The sequence below is a fragment of the Artemia sp. Qi Xiang Cuo genome, chromosome 7 (assembly GCF_049724085.1).
Source record: "Artemia sp. Qi Xiang Cuo chromosome 7, ASM4972408v1, whole genome shotgun sequence".
NCBI lineage: Eukaryota > Metazoa > Arthropoda > Branchiopoda > Anostraca > Artemiidae > Artemia > Artemia sp. Qi Xiang Cuo.
Genome location: NC_142800.1, coordinates 39,071,197 through 39,085,287, shown reverse-complemented (window position 1 = coordinate 39,085,287; position 14,091 = coordinate 39,071,197). Strand labels below are relative to the sequence as shown.

General features: G+C 35.9%; 1 protein-coding gene across 1 annotated transcript in view; it reads left to right on the top strand.

Moving 5' to 3' along the window:
- Positions 1-14,091, top strand: part of LOC148950255 (uncharacterized) — a 57,796-nt gene that overhangs the window by 1,131 nt on the left and 42,574 nt on the right. Inside the window, exon 2 of the mRNA XM_089091815.1 lies at positions 789-915. Within this exon, the coding sequence (XP_088947941.1) occupies positions 789-906 (118 nt within the window). The 3' untranslated portion in view covers positions 907-915. The remainder of the gene's footprint in view (positions 1-788; positions 916-14,091) is intronic.

The window sequence follows — 14,091 nt, the reverse complement described above, 5'->3', positions numbered from 1 at the left end:
AGGCTTGTTTTACACCTTTTAAATGCTTACTCGGCTAGTTTTTTGAGGAAATTATCTGCCAACCCCCTCCTGTTAGCTCCATTAATACCTAAAGTTTATGTTATTTCTTTTTTCTAGGCCGGAAAGAATGCCTGATGTCCCAAATCACTGGGGGAGGACCCGCACCCCCAGAGGATACCTCCGAGGAATTAATGGCCTGGGCCGACGCCTTTCTTACCAAATGGCCAGAGGCTAACCCCCCTCGTTAAGTTTTCCCTGACTATTTTAAATACATTTAAAAGGGTTTATCAGTAGTGTGGACATAGGGGGCTACAGTACCGAAGATACCATTCAATGCTCATTATACAACGATGCATTCCAACGAGTAGTGAGGGTTCTATGAGTTAAAGGGGTCATGGTACCCTTGAATGCTCCATAATACAATGATGCATTCAGGCGAGTAGTAGGCGTTCTATGAGTTAAAATTGTTTACCATTCAGAGATATAAAAAAGTTTTACTGTCGTTTCGCTTTTCTAGTCTACTATCAGAGAGTCTTTTCAGGTCTTGAAGGGCTTTTTATTCTCTAGTTTTGTCTTTTTCACTCCTTTAAGTGCCTACTTTTGACTTTTCAGGTTCCATTCACCCTTCCTCCCTAACTTTAAAAGACTCTGCCCCTCAGAAACAACTAAAAAGGCTTGTTTTACACCTTTTAAATGCTTACTCGGCTAGTTTTTTGAGGAAATTATCTGCCAACCCCCTCCTGTTAGCTCCATTAATACCTAAAGTTTATGTTATTTCTTTTTTCTAGGCCGGAAAGAATGCCTCATGTCCCAAATCACTGGGGGAGGACCCGCACCCCCAGAGGAAACCTCCGAGGAATTAATGGCCTGGGCCGACGCCTTTCTTACCAAATGGCCAGAGGCTAACCCCCCTTGGTAAGTTTTCCCTGACTATTTTAAATACATTTAAAAGGGTTTATCAGTAGTGTGGACATAGGGGGCTACAGTACCGAAGATACCATTCAATGCTCATTATACAACGATGCATTCCAACGAGTAGTGAGGGTTCTATGAGTTAAAGGGGTCATGGTACCCTTGAATGCTCCATAATACAATGATGCATTCAGGCGAGTAGTAGGCGTTCTATGAGTTCAAGGGCTCATGGTACCCTTTCATAATACAATGATGCCTTCTAGTGAGTAGTGTGACTTCTATACTCATTCTCTTTTTTTCATAGCGCAATATGTTCCAGTGAGCTAAATATGCTCTTATTACTCTTTTAGGTTCACACACCATCATGGCAGGTTAATATATTGCTGCCACCACCTCAATTTCGCGATAGGAGGAAAGTGAACGCAAGGGGGGTTTCAGTGTTGGGGTACTTGTACTTGTACTTGTGGTGGGAATCAGGCGTTTCCACCTCGCCCGGCATCGATGATCTTGGAGACCTTCTTGGACCATGTTGAGCGATCTTCTGCCAGCTGCTCTGCAAAAGTAAGCCACTGAGTTGACCATCTGTGTCCGAACTTTCTGAATCCCCCGATGGGTTCAAGGTCTGATTTGGCCAGGTTCCACCAGTTTTTCCTCTGTCCTCCTTGGCGTCTCTTCCAGGAGCTAATAGGCTCGGCTAGAAGTATTTGGCGAGGCAAGTATTCTGGCGGCTTCCGTAAAACATGGCCCAACCATTTTAAACGGCGTTTTTTAATAGCGAGCACAACATCACTCAGAATATTGCACATTCGACGTAGGTTCGCGCTAGAAATACGGTCGCGCAGCTGTATTCTGAGAATTCTTTGCAGACAGGTATGCTCAAGCACCGTCTGTGTATTTTCATGCTGTACTTTTACCGACCATGTTTCGCATCCGGAAAGGAGAACGGTGCGGACTAGTGCCATGAAGATTCGAACTTTTGTTCGGACACTGACTTCGTGGCAATTCCATAAAGGTTTCCGAAGGGAGGCAAAGACTGTCTGCGCTTTCTGTATTCTCTGTTGGATATCAGCGTCGGAGGATCCGTCAATACATATTTGGGAGCCTAAGTATGTGAAACAGTTGACTTTTTCCAGCTGAACTTGATTGACAGTTAGTGTGAATGGTCCTGTGTCGTGGTTAATAGCCATGAATTTCGTTTTCTCTGTGCTGACTTTCAAGCCGATCAGGTCTGCCCAGGCCACCACGTTGTCAAGCATGTTTTGAGCTTCTACGGGGTCTGACAGGAGGCCAACATCATCCGCATAATCGAGGTCAGTCAGTGAAAGATTCTGTCCGATCTGAACTCCTGGATAGGACGACAGTGCATTTTCAAGCACCCAATCGACGCAATAATTGAACAGAGTCGGAGAGAGGACACACCCTTGTTTTACTCCAAACTCAACCAGGAATTCTTCAGTTTCTTCACCATAGACTCGAACTCGGCTCACTGACGCGTCATAGTATGCCTTCATCAGTTCAACAAACTTCAGCGGCATTCCGTCATTCTCTAGGATCTTCCAAAGTTTCTGGCGAGTGACAGAGTCGAAGGCGGCAATGAAGTCCAGGAACATCAAGATCAGGGGTAGATTGTACCTTTCAAACTGCTGGATAATGAGGCGAAAAACGAAGATATTATCAGTACAGCCTCTACCTGGCCGAAGGCCGGCTTGATTTTCTGGGGTTCTTTCCTCCCTTGCCCCTTTGAAGCGGTTCAAGAGCATAATCCCGAATATTTTGACCGCAATGTCTATAAGACTTATTCCGCGGTAATTTTTGCATTCGGTTTTATCTCCTTTCTTATAGAAGGGGAGAATGACTGATGTCTTCCAATCTTTTGGGAAAGAATTGGTCCTCCACACTTCTTCGAGAATGCCATGGAGCTGTTCAGCAGTGACCTCAGGGCATTGTTTGTACACTTCCGGGGGAGGCCGTCTTCACCTGGGGCTTTGTGGTTCTTCTGGGTCTTGATCGCTTTTAGTATTTCGGCTCTGGTCGGTGTATCCAGCTCGACGTCGTAGGGTTCTTTAGAAACGGCAGGTGGGAAAGCATCAGGGGCGGATGATGGGGATGGGTTTAGGAGGATCTGAAAGTGATCCTTCCATCTTGCTAAGCGCTCTTTCTGACAACTGATGATTTTTCCTGATCTGTCTTTGACTATTTCTGAGACAGCAGCTTTCTTACCAACGGACTCTTTCAGGATCTGGTAAAGCTTGCGGGTATCATGTGAGCGTGCTGCTTTCTCTAACGACACGGTAGCATCTTCCCACATTTGGCGGCGGTCCAGACGAACAGAGCGTTTTACCTGTGTAATATTGAATTTAAATCAATGTCTTTTAAATTTCAAATCTAAAAAAGAAACTCGTTTAGTTACCCCCTAACTAAAATAATGAATATTATATGAATGAACTACAGGGTTCAGTTCCTTTGGACTTGAGGTCATTATTTACTATAATATCTTTATATAAAATATTTAAGTTACTATTGGCTAGAGTTTGTTCTTTATCATAAAATATTCACAGAGTTATGTGAGGCAGCGTGGCTGCGTGGTTTAAGGCGCTGGTGTTAACCACCCGTTACTTCGAAGGCATGGGTTCGAATCCCACTGCTGACAGTGTTTTAGACCAAAGCAAACAAATTACGTGTTTGAGTCATAAATTATAATCTTATTTATTTACTATGGGCTGAAGTTAATTCTTTATTGTAAAAAATAATTTATTTTAGTTTCTAAACATTTTTAACCCAATTAATTTCCTTTAAAATGACCCATTGAACAACTCTCTACGATGTTCCAGTGCCAAGCTATCTGTGGAAAAGAAAGAAAAAAGAAAAAAATATGCCGTTTGTAGAGAATAACGTGGTTAAAGTCAATTTTCTTGATTTTCTAGCCAATATATTTCCCTTGCTGTTTAAGCCAAATTACAGAAAGTTTTTTATAAAGGAGTTTTGGACAAGGTGGTTCTAATGGTGTACTTTTTGTTTTGATCTGACTCCTTTTTTAGGAGCTATAGCTTTTTATATTTCTTAACATTGGACGTGCTCGTGTCTTACTAGGTTGCTAGCTACCGCTGCAACCCGGAAAAAAAATATCCTGTTTAGGCAGAATGTTGTAGTAGCTGCCACTTTTCTTGATTTTCAAGGCAATATATTTCCCTTGCTGTTCAAGCCAAGGGACTGAAAGTTTCCTAAACAGGGTTTCGGACAAGGCGGTTCTAATGGTTTACTTTTTGTTTTGATCTGACTCTTTTTTTTTAGGAACTATGGGTTTTTATATTTCTTAACATTGGACGTGATCGTCTCTTACTAGGTTGCTAGCTACCGCTGCAACCCGGACAACCAGGATGACGTCAGTTACAACTTGGGTTTCATTTTATGCTATCATTACAAACAGGAAAAAGCCTATGGCTTTTTCTTCTTTGAAATAGTAAGAGACGAACCTCAAGCAATCAAGTAGCTAACTAAGTCCAATGTATGCAGTGGTATGTTATTCCAAGGATCGTCTTTTAATGTAAAATACAAAAGGTTTTTAACCCCATGAATTTCCTTTAAAATGAGCCATTGAACAACTCTCTACGATGTTCCAGTGCCATGCTATCTGTTGAATTACTAACCTATACTATAATTAAGTGGCGTTCAAAATTTAGTATAGGCAAAAGGTCGTTCTTTATTATAATTTTTGCAGTTTACACAAGCTGCAAAGAACGCAGAGGCTTATCTTTGTAAATTGAGAAAAATTTTACCAATGTTTTACCGGGATTACGAAAAATATTCAAAATTAAAGATTAAAATTATCTCTGAAAGAATCGATTTTGTTGAAAAGTCAGCTAGAGATGCTTTTGCAAAACTTCAAAGTAATATCCAAAAGAAATGTTGCATGTTTAGTGAAAAGCCTCCATGGCATGGACCAGCAACTGTGGAACAGTTTACAGATGGAATGGGAAATCTTATACATCACTGTGAATATATGGAGGCATAATTGTCCTTTACTTAGTTTTCAGCTTAAATTCGATGATCGAGCCTTTATGTACTAACTAAATCCAACGACTATGACGTCATTGATCAATATTGTATATAAAAATTTAAGTTTTTCGTAAAAAGTAATTAATTTAAAAAAAATTAAGTACAAATGGCACATAGATCTAGAGATTTCCTTTAAAATGAGCCATTGAACAACTCTCTACGATGTTCCAGTGCCAAGCTGTCTATGGAATATAAACTTTAAATACAACTTTACCACGAACTGTTTGATTGCTTCAAAAATCAAATATTTTTGAAAAGATAGCAGTACGAAAAGACATCAAAAATACAGTTTTTAGTGGAAAAATTTATCCCGTTTTAAAAATAATTTGTTTTAGTTACAAAAGGTTTTTAACCCAATTAATTTCCTTTAAAATAAGCCATTGAACAGCTCTCTACGATGTTCCAGTACCAAGCTATCTGTGGAAAAGAAGAAGAAGAAGCAGAAAGAAAAAAATATCCCGTTTGTGGAGAATAACGTGGTTAAAGTCAATTTTCTTGATTTTCAAGCCAAGATATTTTTTTTGTTATTCAAGCCAAAGAGCGGTAAGTTTCCTTTAAAGGGGTTTCGGACAAGCGGTTCTAATGGTGTACTTTTTGCTTTGATCTGACTCCTTTTTTAGGAGTTAGGGGTTTTTATATTTCTTAACATTGGACGTGATCGTCTCTTACTAGGTTGCTAGCTACCGCTGCAACTCGGATTTTAGGAACTATGAGTTTTTACATTTCTTAACATTTGACGTGATCGTCTCTTACTAGGTTGCTAGCAACCGCTGCAACCCGGATATTATTGCTATATCATTAACTAGTATAGGCTTATTTAGTATAGGAAAGAGTTTATATTTTTTAAAAGTGGACATGATTGTCTCTTACTAGGTTGCTAGCTACCGCTGCAACCCGAATAGCTACCCCTGGAACCATCGTATATCAGTTACTATGGGTGAGAGATCGTTCGTTACTGTAATTTTTCTTTACTAGGTTTCAGCTACATACGATGAAGCTTGCATAGTCCCAATTTATAAAAAACTGTATCGATCCTTTATGTAAAACTTATGTAAAATCTGGCAAAATATCTGAAAATTTTTAAATTTGTTTTATCTTTGTTTGGGTTTTGTTTATTAACAAGCCGACATATTTTCTTTGTTGTTTAAAGAAAGAGACTCCGGGTTAAATATATATTAATTTAACTAGTATAAATAAACCAACGAATTATGTTTCCCTATGCTTTTAGGATTACACAAAACAGGATTATTGATTTAAGAGTCCAAAGTGAGTTTGTAGCCTGACAACACTAAACGAATCTATAAAGCTTTTCATAGTCTTACACCATTTTCGACATTAGTAACTTTCAGTATACAATTAAAATTATCTTAAAAACATGAGCGTAAAACTAAATATTTTTTAACAACCGCAAAATAATTGAACAGCATACAGAAATATTGGATTGATTTATCAAGCAGCATTTTGCTCTCACCAGCTATAACACCAATAGTGGGTAATATACAGTCTTAAATTGCAAGAAATATGCTTTAGTATCACTTTAAATGAAGATCAAATAAGACATAATATGAACTCTGGAAATCCGATTATTTCTCTCTATACAAGAGTGAATTTCAAGCTATGATACAATTTCTAAAACTAGTATATAATCCTAATACTATCAAGATGGTCTTACTTCGAACTTGTGTACAAACTAATCATGTCATTTTAAGAACCAAAACGAGAGCCAGTCATTGGACTGAGCCATTGTGCAGAAGTGACACCAAATTAAACGTAAAAAAATAAAGAAAATCCTAAAATGGATTGTTGCTTTATCTTAAAAGGGATTGATAATATTTTGATTCTATAAAAAGTGTTCTTTATTGGTTTGCTTTTACTGTACCAAGTCTTTTATTATTTTGTGTTTTCAGTAAAGTGCTAGTTTTGTATAATCTTAAAAGCATAGGGAAACATAATTAGTTGGTTTATTTATATTAATATGTATTAAATAGGCTGTGAAGAAATATTTTTTGTCCGTTTTAAGTTTCAACTTAGCTCTTTACTTCCCTCGGAAAAACTTTGTTTTTTTAAATTAATCTTTGTTCGTTTTTGATAATGCAGAAACAACGCTGCCATGATCTTTTTATTTATACGGAATATGTATGCTCGTTTTTAGTTTTAATGTATCTTCTTAGTTCTAGTTGAAAACTTATTTTTAATATAATTTCTAATTATCACCGATCTAGGGGAGATAAGACTAAAAAAATACTGCAAACAACCTTGACAGTTAAGACAAATTTTAGTCTATAACATAAAGTTCATTATCCATACTTCACAAAACAATCCATGTTTTCAGGAACGTTTGTTTTTCGATGAGCAAAAAGCTGTTTTTACTCGGCCGACTTCGCCTGAAAAAGCCATAATGAAGACAGGGCTTTATAAATCACCTACTGACTAGTAGAAACTAGAAGGCTTCTGTAACAAAAGAAAGCTGTTTAAGGGCTCATTTAAAAGCTTATATTTATGCTTAATCACTTTTTATAAATTTGACTTGATAGCAAGTCATTCCCACAAAGTGCACTTTCGGTTGTTTCCCCAACTTTTTTAAATGAAACAAGTGCCTTTTCCAATGAAATGACCAAAAAAAGGCGATTTGAAAATATAGGCAAGAGCAAAAACTAAGTGGACAAGGATGTCCCTTCCCCTCAATTACTGCTGTTAGAACTAGCACACAGGCTTCATCACAGAGTGAAGTTAGAAGGTTCAATTCAAAACTGTTGATCAATCAAGCTTAATTTTTGGTAGATGTTTAGTTGAAAAGTTAATTTGTTTAATTGTTTTAGTTAATTTGCTTTCGCAATAATCTTTTACTTTTAATATGACTAGTTGATTTATGAAACTTACTAAAAGGCTATGGATGTGGAGTATGTGTGAGGGGATTTTATAAGCCTCCAGTTAAGGGCTTTGGACCATAATTATTGCAATGGTACAGTTTTATGCTTCCAAACTCTTCGACTTAAGAAGTGGTACCAAAAGTGCTGTGTTTAGTGCTATATAGCATTTTTGGACGGTAAAATTGATAAAAAGCACCTAGATATGAGCAGTAGGTTTAAAATCTGCCTTCTCATGATATGTCTTATAAAATGACTGCCACTAAATATTATTTTTTAAACTTCTGCTAGCCCAATAGCCTCCCAGTGTAAAAAAAATCGTTTGAGATTCAACAAAAACAGTTTGTAATGTTTATAACAACAAAATTTGAGTTTCAACAGCTGAAATCGAATATTGGAGACCATTTTGGAATTCCATTTTGGAATTTTGGAATTCATTATTGTATTTCCAATTTGTTGGGAAACAAAAATGTTGAATTCCCATACCCGAATTAAATTTTCAGGTTGTTGACAAAACAACATGTTGGATTTTAAGATCCTTATTGGATTTCCAGCTTGTTTGCTGGATTTCCCGTTCTTTTATTGGATTTCCATCACTAGCGTTGTTCAATTTCCTAGGTCTACAGTCTAATATCTAGTTCTTAGGATTCAGTTTCCCTTTCTTCTTTCTGAAGCATCAGTAAATACCAAAAAATTATCTCATTTATTTTACAAGAACAGAAATTTATAACAAAAAATTTCTCCCAGATAATATGACACCTCTTAACGGCTGCATTCTTTCATGGTGGAAATCAGTAAATAAATGGCGTAGTAGCAGGCCGACCGAAGACACTTGAGTAAGAAATATCTTCCATTCAGGAAAACAATAACACTTGGACCTGAAGTGAAGATGAAATCAAATCGAGGCACAAATAAAAGAAAGACTTCCCCCCTTTTTCTACCTCCAGAGATGAACGGTTGCAATAATAATGCCACGAATCCTGACTTTTCTGAATACCTTTGACTTATTCATCAGATCTTATCAAATCTCTTGTTCGCCGCCTCATAAAATCTGTGTGTTACAAAATTGAAACCTTACAAAATAGATCTTCTGCTTAGATGAAGTACAACAAAATTGTTTTCAGCTTCACATCTTTACTCAATCCCAATTTGTAAGGTTTTAAAGATATAAAATTCTACTCAAATAACAGAAATTGAATTTTTGGAACTAAACCTTGAGAAAAAAATTCTCCAAGAATTCGTTTGAAGGTCTTAACATTAAATCTACTTCTGTTTTATACGTTTGTAGGTAGTTGAACGAGATGATTTTTGTTTGTTTGTCAAATTGATCTTAAATCATAACATTCGAAAAAAGAGACAAATTAGGTCTTGGTTGCCCTTCAATCTTTACGGTCTCTTAAAAAGGACACTAGAACAAAAAAAAACAACAAACAGAAATGCATCCGTGATCAGTCTTCTGGCAAAAACATAAATTCTACATTAGTGCAGATAGGAGATCATAACCCCCACAATAACATTTTCTTATACGCTGAATCTAAAGGTCTGATTTACATTAAGATTTATTGACTTTTTGGGGGTGTTTCTCCCTTTTACGAAAATCAGGCTCCCTGTTTTCAAAATCCTTTTTTCTTCTGAGGCTTGAAGCCTTTGGTGGGTAGATATTAAACATAATGAAATTTATATATTTGAAATCTGCATAAAAACCCAATTCTTATGAATTGTTATCAATATTCCATTTTTAAGTTTCAGTTACAGTTTAGCTGAGTCACTCCTTTATTACAGTTTTACACCATGAACTGTTTGATAAAACTTATTGGGCTAACGTCCAATTTTTTAATTAATCCTGTAGGAAACCCGAGTTTTTGAAGCACGATTCATGCTATTAAAGTGTAGTATTTCTGAGTCAAGTTGAAATGTGCACATTTTAAGAAAATTCTCTTTTTTGGGGAATCTTTTGGTTTCTTTACGTGTACCGTAAAGGACTAAAATACCCTTACAGGCCTCTTCTTTTCTTCGATATATTTGCTTACTTGGTTATTCAGCGTAAGCAGCAAATTTATGGCAAATCCAGGTAAGAATTTTTTTTTAAAAGCTTTTTGGGTATCATTACAAAAATGACGTTCATCACAAATACATAAGTTGTTCCCACAAAAGGATTTTCCTTCTTAATTAGAAAAAATTGAATTCAGAAAGCAATATATTTTCACCGTTAGTACTGTTAAGGTTAGGGTAGCTTAATAAAATTTTTTACCTACAGATACTCACAAAAAATGTATTTAAAAAAAGCGATTGTGAAAGTTAAAAGATAACTTTTGTACATAAATTTCTGCGTGTTCATTTTGCAGACAAGAGGGCTCAACTTAAATCAAAGTAAAAATATATTTTCTTATTTTTATAACTATCTTTTTATACTCAAAACTCGACTAGCATTCCCCTTTTTCTGCTATTGTTCAAATATTTGAATTGAATTCGTACTGAACATATTATTTTCAAAGGTCCTATAGTGAGACTTAAAATGATATTCTAGAAACTTCAAACTACTATTGAAGTTCAAACCGTATTGATTGATATAGCCTATTTACGGTGAAAATTATATTTTTTCTACTGAAATGTACATAAACCTTAATAAATTAAATAATTTGTTGGAATTCAATAAGCAAGTCACAATTCCAACAGAAAAATTCTATTTTTTTGTGACTGGTTTGAATTAAATAAGCAAATCACAATTCCAACGGAAAAATTGGATTTTTTTGACTTGTTTGAAATCGAGCAAAATTTTTTGATGGAAATCATTTTTTTTTTTTTTTTTATATTACAGCTTTTCCACTTGAGACACGACACCCAAAGTGCCGTTTTTAGTGCCATTTGAACTTGATGATGGTGGAATTTATATGAAAGAGGTAGATATGTGCAATATTTTTTATATGAGCTATAAAAGATCTACCAATGATGTTCTGGTAGCCCGCTAGTGGCACCCTTTGAGGAATAGCACAAAAAGTGCCATTTTAGTGCCATATGGCTCTTGGAGATGGCAGAGTTTACAAAAAGCACGTAGATATGAGAAATAGCTTTTGAATGAGCCATTAAGAACCTCTTTATGACATTCTGGTAGCCCGCTAGACCTGTTGAAAAAAAACAAAAACGGGAGACAAAAAAAAAACAAAAAAAAAACGGGAGACAGATCAGTGCTACCGATGCAAAAAAGTTATTTTCCTTATTGTTCAGGGAGGGGGACTGTAACTTCCCTGTACAGGATTTTGACCATTTTGATTCCAATGGTTCACTTTTCATTTTGATATGACGCCATTTTCGAGGGGTGTGAGGTTTTTTTTTTCTAATTCAACGTAAATTTCTGTTCGCAATAAACTTTTACTTTTAAGAAGAACGGAAATAATAGTTAACGTTCCTGAGTCTGTGTCAGGTGGGATTTTTTTTCACTAGGGAGTTTTTTTCATATCACATTTTTAAGCTTTCCGTTACTATGGACTGTGGTTCGCTCTTTACTAGGTTGCAGCTGCCGCTGCAACCATGATACCTTGCAGGGACATGCTCTAAAAAATGAGCCTAGAAAATGACTGAAAAAAAACAACAGCGGATACCGATATTTCCGATACGATATATGCAATACCAATACGCACGATACCTATACGCGCGATATCTATACGCCCAATACCACATACAGCCCTTTCCCAGGGACTATGAAGGGCCATACCATCATCAAAACCGTATATATTGGACCTTTGAACTATGTTAAACAAAATGGTTATCTCAAATTTTTATAGGACTAGTTGCGGGGAGGGGGACTGCAGGGCGGGGGGCTATTTGCCCTCAAATATTTTTGGTCACTAAAAAGGGCACTTACAAATTTAATTCCCTTTCTAATGAGCTATTATACGCCTCTCTATGATGCTCTGGCCACCCCCTAGCCCTTCTAGAAAAAAAAGAACAAAAAGGGAGACAGATCAGTGCTACCCATGCAAAAAAGTCATTTTCCTTGGTGTTCAAGGTGGGGGACTGTAATTATCCTACAATAGGTTTTCGACCATGCTGATTCCATTGGTGCACTTTTTATTTCGATTTGACGCCATTTTCAAGGGGTTTCATGTTCTTTTTCGAAATCACTATAAATGTCTTTTTATATCTAAATTTACTCCTAAAATCAACCGGAGAAATATTTGCCATTTCTGGTTCAGCGTCAAACTGCAATTTTTTCGCACCAGATAGTTTTTTTTTGAAAACACGTTTTTCAACTTTTGATTAATATGGGCTGTGGTTTGCTCTTTACTAGGTCGCAGCTGCCGCTGCAACCATGATTACAAGCTATGGGTCAATTGCTATTTACGATATATGAGAGAAAGGTAGGCGTAAAAATATCTAGGTTTATGTCCTTTGAACTTAACAAATACGTGTCCCGCATGGTATCTGACTAATCAAGAAATACACATTGATAATGAAGTTCACACACTACATTAACCTAATAATAGTACTTAATACTTGGAAAAACGGTCATTGAAAAAAAGAACATTCAACACTTGGAAAAAATACTTAAATGAAAGATTACATTTAGTTTGTACTGGTATTTTTTTTCTTTTTTTTCTAGTTAACAAAATTTCTAGATACCTCACTATTCTTTTGTAATTTTTTAGTGGCCATACCTAGAATTGTTTTCTGATTTCAAACTGTCCAAATAATTTACTCCCCCCCCCTTATGTGCAAATATATAGCCGAAATTATATATAACCCCAATGCCTTCTCAAGACTAGAACCTAATTTACGCTGTACTGAAAACAAAACACGTTTTAAATGTTTTCCCTTTTTTTAATCTCATCAATAAAAAATCAACACTTTAAGGAATAAATATCAGTAGGCCTATATGCCAATTAAACTGACAATCGACGGTTATTTGTTTTTTTTTCAAAATTGTCAAGGACCCAAAAACTATGCCTCGCCAGGTAACATGACCCCCAACAGTCCATGGGGCTAGGGCTGTAAGTTATGCAAGTTCCCCAATATTTACGTAGACATTCTGAAGAAACTTTCAATATATCAAGAGCGACTGAGGTCATGAAGTTGAAACTTTCAGCTTATGACACAGGAAAGAAACTCAGACAACTGTTCCCTGAAAAATCAATCACAAATGGTTAGCTATATGATAAAGCCAGCTAGATATAAAAAAGACAAAAAAAAAACATAATATTGCTTTCTTTTCAACTTAGATGATTGGCTAAAACTTTTCTCACATGTGGCACACTTATACGGCTTTTCTCTAGAATTCGATCTTTCATGAGCTGTAAAAATATTAGAGGTATGAGCTCGTTTTAGAAGTATCGTTTATAAAATCAAAGAAAATTGTTCATAAACACAGACGTACCACTATTAGGTTTTATCGCTTTTTCAATTACTACTTAAACCCCTAGACACAAAGTTTTTACTTCTTGTGGATACAAAATTCAATCCATAATATAAAACTTTTTTTTTTTTTTTTTTTTTTTTTTTTTCGGGCGTTTCAAAATATTACTTTTACAGTAAAATTGTTTTCTAATAAAAAGTTTTCCAAAGTTTAACATTGGAAAAATGTATGCTTGGGACTTTATATATGAGGTCATATTACAACTACAGCTAAAACATAGGTTATCGTTTACCATTCTTTAATACGCTCTTTTGGACTAATCTCAAGACTTATAATGGCTAATCATTATGCAATTTTGTGTATGATTGATTTAGAATTTTTTTTATGCCAAGATATTGACTTGTTTGACTTGATAACTAAAAAAAACAAAAACAACAACAACATCAAAATACATGACTTCCTTTGGTAGACACTTAAACACCACTTCAAAAGCCCAACTGATGGTCCCCCACGTCATATTTTGTTGATCAATATGGGTGTAAAATATTTTCAAATAATTTTCTAATAACAGATCAAAGGGTTATAGGTCTACCCGTTGAACATTGTGAAGGATCCTAGCCCTTCTTGCGTATACAAAATAATTTACCTTCTCCATCAGAATCCCCCAGAGTCTGGGGCAAAGATTGTTAGTTATGACCCGGGGCATATAAAGTTTTTATGGAAGGAATGGTCGTGTGAACTTCAGCCGAAGATCATTTGATAGGAAATGTATTGTTCTGGTTCCCTTTTAAAAGCCAAAAATGATGGAGGGCAACTAGCCCTATCCCCTCCCCGACATCCTGTTTTCCCCAAACATATCCGATCAAAATTGGGAGATTGCCATTCTTTTCACAGTAGTCCAAAGAG